The following is a 6,109-nucleotide window of genomic DNA, read 5'->3' as shown; positions in this document are numbered from 1 at the left end:
GCAAGCATGTGCATGATGCTACTTTGAGGACCTGGCCCAAGCCATGGTACCTTCGATTGTTTCATGTGTGTGAAAGCCAGTCAAGGCACAAGGAAGAATGATGTTGGTGACGAGCACTAAACATTGCATGGACGGCCAGAACACAAATCTGTGCTGAGTGTAGGCTCTAAAAAATGTTTTGGCCCCACTTTGAGATGAAATACAGAGTCCTGGTGGGTTACGTGCGGGGCTCTACCCACAAGGTCAGCAGTTTGATCCCAAGAGAAAGATGAAGATTTACTGCTTTGGAAACTAGGGAGCAGCTCTACTGTACCCTATAGGGCCACTGTAAGCATCAACTTGCTGGCAGTTGGTTGGGATGGGTAGAGATAAAATACATATTCAATATGTTGTTAAGTGCTGTCAAGTAGGTTCCGGCCACAGACCACTGCCTGGTCTGTGCCAGCCTGACACTTGTTTGGGCCCATGGCCACAGCCACTGTGTCCCCCATCTGCCTTTTCCCTTGCCCAAGCGTGGGCTTATTGAGTCGGTGTAACCTGATTCTTAATGCTGAGAAGGAAGGGGACAGCCAGGCAGCAAACACACCAAAGAGAAAAGGAAAGAAACACAATTTATTCAGTCAGTATTTGCATGTCATTTATTAGACATTCTGCTCACACTGGTTAGGAGACACAGACAGTACCAGGGGCTTCACAAAGTTCTCCAAAACAGGATGGAAGACCATGGACTCTCGTGGTCTTTCTGAAGCTTCCGCCTGTAAGATGGCCAGTGGTTTTCGGAGTCGGAGCACAGCTCCCATCTCCTGACGGGCGGGAGCCATAGCTCCCGCGACAACCCAGAGCCACACCTGCTTCTGTGCACAGTGGACATGTGTGGCCACCCCAAGCCCTGAGATGGAGGGGGTTTAGTCAGCTCTGGCTTTAGGGACCATGGACCAAGCGTCCTGTAATTAGCCGCAGAGATGAGAATGTGCTGAGACATGGAGTCTTGAACACGTGATGGGAGCTGAGGCCTAGGGCAGGGCATGGAACCACAGCCAGTCATGGGCATGAGTGCAGGCCTTGGAGCTTCTGTGGCCTTCAGATCTGCCGTCCGGCTTGAGGCACCTCCTTCAGGGCCTGGACATCCTGGAAAGCTGTGGAAGGCCCTCCCCGAGGCAGGGGGCGGGGTCTGGAGGGGGCTGCCTTTGAAGGATTAAGCCACCAGGTGCCAACCCCACGCTTGGCGTTCCACTGCAGTGCCGCCCCAGTGTTGTCCCCCACACCATACCTTCCCACAGAGCATCCATCGGAGTGACCACTGGCTAATCACTCTTCTTTCGCAAAACAGGACGGATGCGCTCCTCCAAGAGCCCTGTGTAAAGGCACCCGGACCCACTCCTTGCTTGCTCGTGAGAGAGACTCCTTACATCAGTTTTCAGTCCTGAAGGACTGCCTCACGTCTCTAGCTAGGCTCTCGCAGGAGGCTGACAGCACAAGGAAAGACGAAAGGACAGGCCCTGCCACGGAACAGGACAGCTCACTCTTAGTACGGAGGACAGAAGCTCGCGTCAAGGGGCTGCAGCTGTGGACGCCATCAAATGGGCTTCCTCGGACACAAGAGGCAGGCAAGGGCCTCTGAAGGGTGCTCCCAAGGAGGCTCAGCACCTCAGGGTCTGGCCAGTCATGGCTGAGGGCTCACAGCCCTGAGGGGGTGCAGTGGCCATCACCAAGTATCGTACACCTGCCTTGGCTGCTACACACCTCGAACCCCGACACACGCACCCCTGTGCTGATGAAATACACGGAGTCAGTTCCAGGCGATCTTGGGGTGTCCGTAAGCCTGGAAGACAAAGAACATAGAGGCTTGATCAGACCGGCAGTCTCTGGGAATGCATTCCCATTTGACGTACAAGCCAGAGGCCCAGCTTCAATGGTTGGCTTCGTTCACAGCAGGAACTCCGACCACTAGCCATATACAAGGCCTGTGAGGGCTCTGTAAACAGTCTGGGGCTCAGAAAAGGTTCCCGGTGCCTCTGTAGGAGCCTCGCCCTGGGCACCTCCTCCATCCCTGGGCAGAGGAGCCAAGGCAAGGGCTGCTCCTGAGCGGCTGGAGGGTCTGTGATCTGGGCCATCCCAGGGTAACCGCAGACAGGCCTGGCTCTCCTCCCTGCCTCCTGGAACCAGCTGACTGAGGAAGGAGCCCTCCCTCTGCTGCCAGCAGGGCTTGCAGGGGCTGAGGCCAGGCCCGCTGGGGCCTCGTCATCCGGGTGCCTAGTCAGCAGCTCCCTCCCTCGGACAAGGTCACAGCTTTGCTTAGAGCTCCCCAGGTGCATTGTGCAGGGCACTTAGATCAGGAGAGAGAAGCTGGGGGGAGACCACCAGAGGGAGATTGACAAGCAGAGCGGGTGAGAGGCGAAAGGGCTGGAAGCAGGCCTCCTGCTCCCAGACATCCGGGCTGTCTGCAGCCAGAGCAGCCCTGCAGCTTCTCCACCACTCCTCAGGGCTCCTCTTCTAGGACTCTGTCCCCAGACAGGGTGGACAGGTGCCATTTGAGGTCCCACTGGGGACTGAAACCAGCCCAAACAGCGACGAGAGAGGAGCAGGGCAGGGGCAGCCTGGGTGGCCCTTGTAGGCTCCTACCTTGGGCCGGTAGCCCTGCCGGGCCAGCATCTGGGCCTCCTGCTGGAGGAGGGCATTGTTGAGCTGCTCCGCCCGCCTGGTCTCCTGCTCCATCAACTTTTCCTGCTGGTCCTCGTCCTGCGCCTGCAGCTGCCGCTCTGCCACCTGGGGGTCAGGAGCAACATCAGCCACGGCCGGGGGAGTGTGCACCTGTGGGTGCTCTGGGGAGGGAACTCGGACTCCCCGCTGTGTGGCCAGGGCTTTGACTAGCAACAAAATGGATGGGACATCAGTCACAGGCCTGGGAGTCGCCCGCCAGCTGCCCCCCGGGCTGAGCCTCACCTGGGCTCCCAGCTCCTGCGTCCACGCCACCCGGAGCGCCTCGTTCTCCTCTCTCTCGCACTGCCCCTGCTCCCTCACCGCCTCCAGCTGGCAGATGAGCTGCTCCCGCTGCTTCAAGGACTCCTCTTGGGCACGCCGGTTCTGGTCCATCTTTTCTCGGATCTGTTGCTGTCTCCCCGCCAGAACCTGTCCTCCACAGACAGACAGACAGACAGACAGGGCAGGTTCCAGTGTGACTCTACCATGTGCCTGCTCTGCCTGCCAGCCTGGGAGAGGCTGCAGCTGCTTTGTTACCTGCCCAGCAGGAAGGACAGTATGCTTGGAGAAGTGTGTGTGTGTGTGTGTGTGGGGGGGGGGGGCAGCAGCAGAGGAAGACCCTCAATGAGGTGCAACAAAGGGCTCAGGCACAGGAATGTGACAAGGATGGCGCAGTGTTTGGCTCGGTTGTGCACGGAGTCGGAAGCGACTCGAAGACACCTAACACAGCAGCCGCAGACTGCCCCTTCCGCCGCCCTTGGAGCGCTTGATGAGTGACCGTCGGGTCAACAGCCAAGCACTTTAGCCCCTGCACCCCAACCCCCCTTCACAGGAACAGAAGAATTCAAAACTTCATGTCCTCCAGTCCATCCATTCTGACTCCTGGCGAGCCCGTAGGACAAGGTGTAACTGCCCCTTTGGGTTTCAGAGACTGTAACTCTTTGTGGGAGTGGAAAGCCTCATCTTTCTCCTGCAGAGCGGCTGGTGGCTTTGAACTGCTAATCTTGCGGACTGTAGTCCAACACATAACCACCATGCCACGAGGCCATACATGTTGGAGCTGCTAACCACAAGGTCGGCGGTTCAAGCCTACCAGTGCTCCAGTAACGATTTACAGCCTCAGAAACACTGCACAGGGTCGCTGAGAGTCGGCCCTGACTCCATGGCTGTGGTTCACGTAGATATAAACACGGGGCGCAATTCCCCTGTGAAACACCAGGTGTCGCTGTGACTGGTCAGCACATCAGCAATGGGTTTGATGTGTGGATACAGGTGGGTGCTGATATGCCTCTGGGGTTTGGTTTGTCCTAGTTTTTCACTTTTCTGTACTTCTGAATCTTCTAATAAGCTTCTATTGCCTTTATGCTATTTAAGACCATTTAAAAGAATTCATGGGGGAAGGGAGGGGGAGAGGAGGGAGAAAGGGAACCGATTGCAAGGAGTGACATATAAAACCCCCTCACCCCCACCGAGGGGGATGAACGACAGAAACGTGGGCAAAGGGAGACAGCAGACGGTATCCGATATGAAAACAATAATTATTTTATAATTTATCAATAGGTCATGAGGGTAAAGGTAAAGGAGGGTGATAAAAAAGAGGAGCTGATGCCAAGGGCTCAAGTAGAAAGAAAATGTTTTGAAAATGGTGATGGCAACCTATGCACAGATGTGCTGGACACGATGGCTGTTTGGACTGTGATAAGCGCTGTCGGAGCCCCCTGCGGTTACCTCGCTCATCAGCCGGTCGCGTGCGCTCCTCTCTCGGGCCCACTCTGCCTCTCGCTTCTCCCACACTTCCTTGGCCTCATCCCTGGCAGACACAACCCGGATGAGAGCAGCGCGTCAGCTAGAGAACACACCAGGCCCCTAGCCTGGGCTCCTGCATGTTCTTCGTACAAGCCTTTAAAAGTTTCGGGTGAAGGGCAATGTTCCCACGAGTGTTGCCGTACGTACTGGAAACTGCCTTCTTTAACACACCACGTCTCTTTTCAGAAAACGCCCCATGTGCTCTGCCACCATTGCCATCGGGACCCTGAAGGGGCTGGGGTCCAAGCCTCCTGTCCCCTCTCCTGGGGCCGGCCTGGTGGGCTGGGCATCAGATTCAAATCCTCAAGGCTGGCACAAAGTGTGTCCTGTTCTCAGGTTACCTGACTACTCAACAGGGGCAGTTTTGAGGATCCAGCCCCATCCGTATAGACTTGTGCACCGCACTCAACAGCTCCCTGATTCAGAGCCAGTTTTTCAAAAAGTTCTAAGACTTTGGAACAACACATCTCGACCCTCTAACGTGACTGCCACTTTCAGCCCCCTAGAATGGAATCACCCCCCACCCACACCCCCCAAAGCTGGGCCCAACAGCCAAGATGTGCTCTTCCTGAAGGATGGACAAATGGGTGTGACAGGTGAGGGTCCTCCGGCGGTGACCAGTGGGGTAGGGACGCCCAGATGGCTGTCAGCCCTTACCTCAGCAGCACCTGCAGCTCTGCCTCCCGCTCCTTCTCCAGCTGCAGCTGCTTCTCAAGCACCTGCTTCATCCAGGCCACGTCGGCCTGGGCCTGCTCACGTCGAGCCAGGTGCACCCGCTGGCTCTCGTCTTCCTTCTCCAGGAGCGCCTGCAGGATCCGCTGGTCTGCCTCCTGCGGGCCAAGCAGAGCCCCGTGTGGCCGCCACCCATGCCGGGCGCCCGCCCACCTCCTGGGAACTGAAAACCGGCAGGTGTCCTAGGGCCCACTTTGGCGGTGCCACAGATGTTCCTGGTGGTTTTGATGGACGAGAGAAAACACCAGGAGCCCGGGACAGCCAGGGCCATGGCCCTGTGTCCTCTCTAGGATGGCGGCTGTGAGGGAGCCAGGGCAGCAGGTCCCCGCTGTGGGCAGTGGGGCTGGCTGGCTTTGCCCCAGCCTCCGAGAGCACACTCCCCAAAGCTCCCGCCAACAGGAATCCTGCCAGACTCCCTGCCCTTTGCACGGCTCCCCATTCCTCTGTCAAGTGCACACTTCAGTTCTGGTTAGAACCAGCCCCCCAGCCCTTCTTTCTCTGGAAGGCTGTGCGCCCAGTGATCCCCTCTGGGGGAGGCCAGGGACCGCCCTTTGGGAGAATGCCCTCGCATGTGAGCAATGGTCAAGAGGGCGAGGGCAGGCGGGCTGCATGCGCACTGGACTCACCAGCTCCTCGCGGACCTGCTGGGCACGTCTGCTGAGCTGCAAGTTATACTGATGCCTCAGGAAGCGCCTGTGGGAGCAGAGCGGGGCTGCCCTCAGCCTTACACACAGAGCCTTACTTACCCACAGGTGGGCCAACTACACATGACGGGACGCCTGCCAGAGGGCACCGGGCCCCAGCTACCAGGCTGGGAAAGTGGTGAGGAGCCCATGCCAGCCAGCCAGCCGTCCCGCTCCCCAGGAGGAGC

General features: G+C 57.8%; 1 protein-coding gene across 1 annotated transcript in view; it reads right to left on the bottom strand.

Moving 5' to 3' along the window:
* Positions 1–620: 620 nt before the first annotated feature.
* The window catches only part of LOC101650458 (trichoplein keratin filament binding), an 11,753-nt gene continuing 6,264 nt past the window's right edge, over positions 621–6,109 (bottom strand). The window contains exons 8-13 of the mRNA XM_004709542.2: positions 5,865–5,931; positions 5,164–5,336; positions 4,429–4,510; positions 2,944–3,129; positions 2,623–2,766; positions 621–1,822 (exon numbers count right to left, since the gene is read on the bottom strand). Of these exons, the coding sequence (XP_004709599.1) occupies positions 1,790–1,822; positions 2,623–2,766; positions 2,944–3,129; positions 4,429–4,510; positions 5,164–5,336; positions 5,865–5,931 (685 nt within the window). The 3' untranslated portion in view covers positions 621–1,789. The remainder of the gene's footprint in view (positions 1,823–2,622; positions 2,767–2,943; positions 3,130–4,428; positions 4,511–5,163; positions 5,337–5,864; positions 5,932–6,109) is intronic.

This window comes from Echinops telfairi, unplaced genomic scaffold (assembly GCF_000313985.2).
Source record: "Echinops telfairi isolate 266 unplaced genomic scaffold, ASM31398v2 ScPeMD7_7412;HRSCAF=8450, whole genome shotgun sequence".
Taxonomy (NCBI): Eukaryota; Metazoa; Chordata; class Mammalia; order Afrosoricida; family Tenrecidae; genus Echinops; species Echinops telfairi.
The sequence above is the reverse complement of the archived record's forward strand: the minus strand, read 5'-3'. Positions and strand labels throughout refer to the sequence as shown.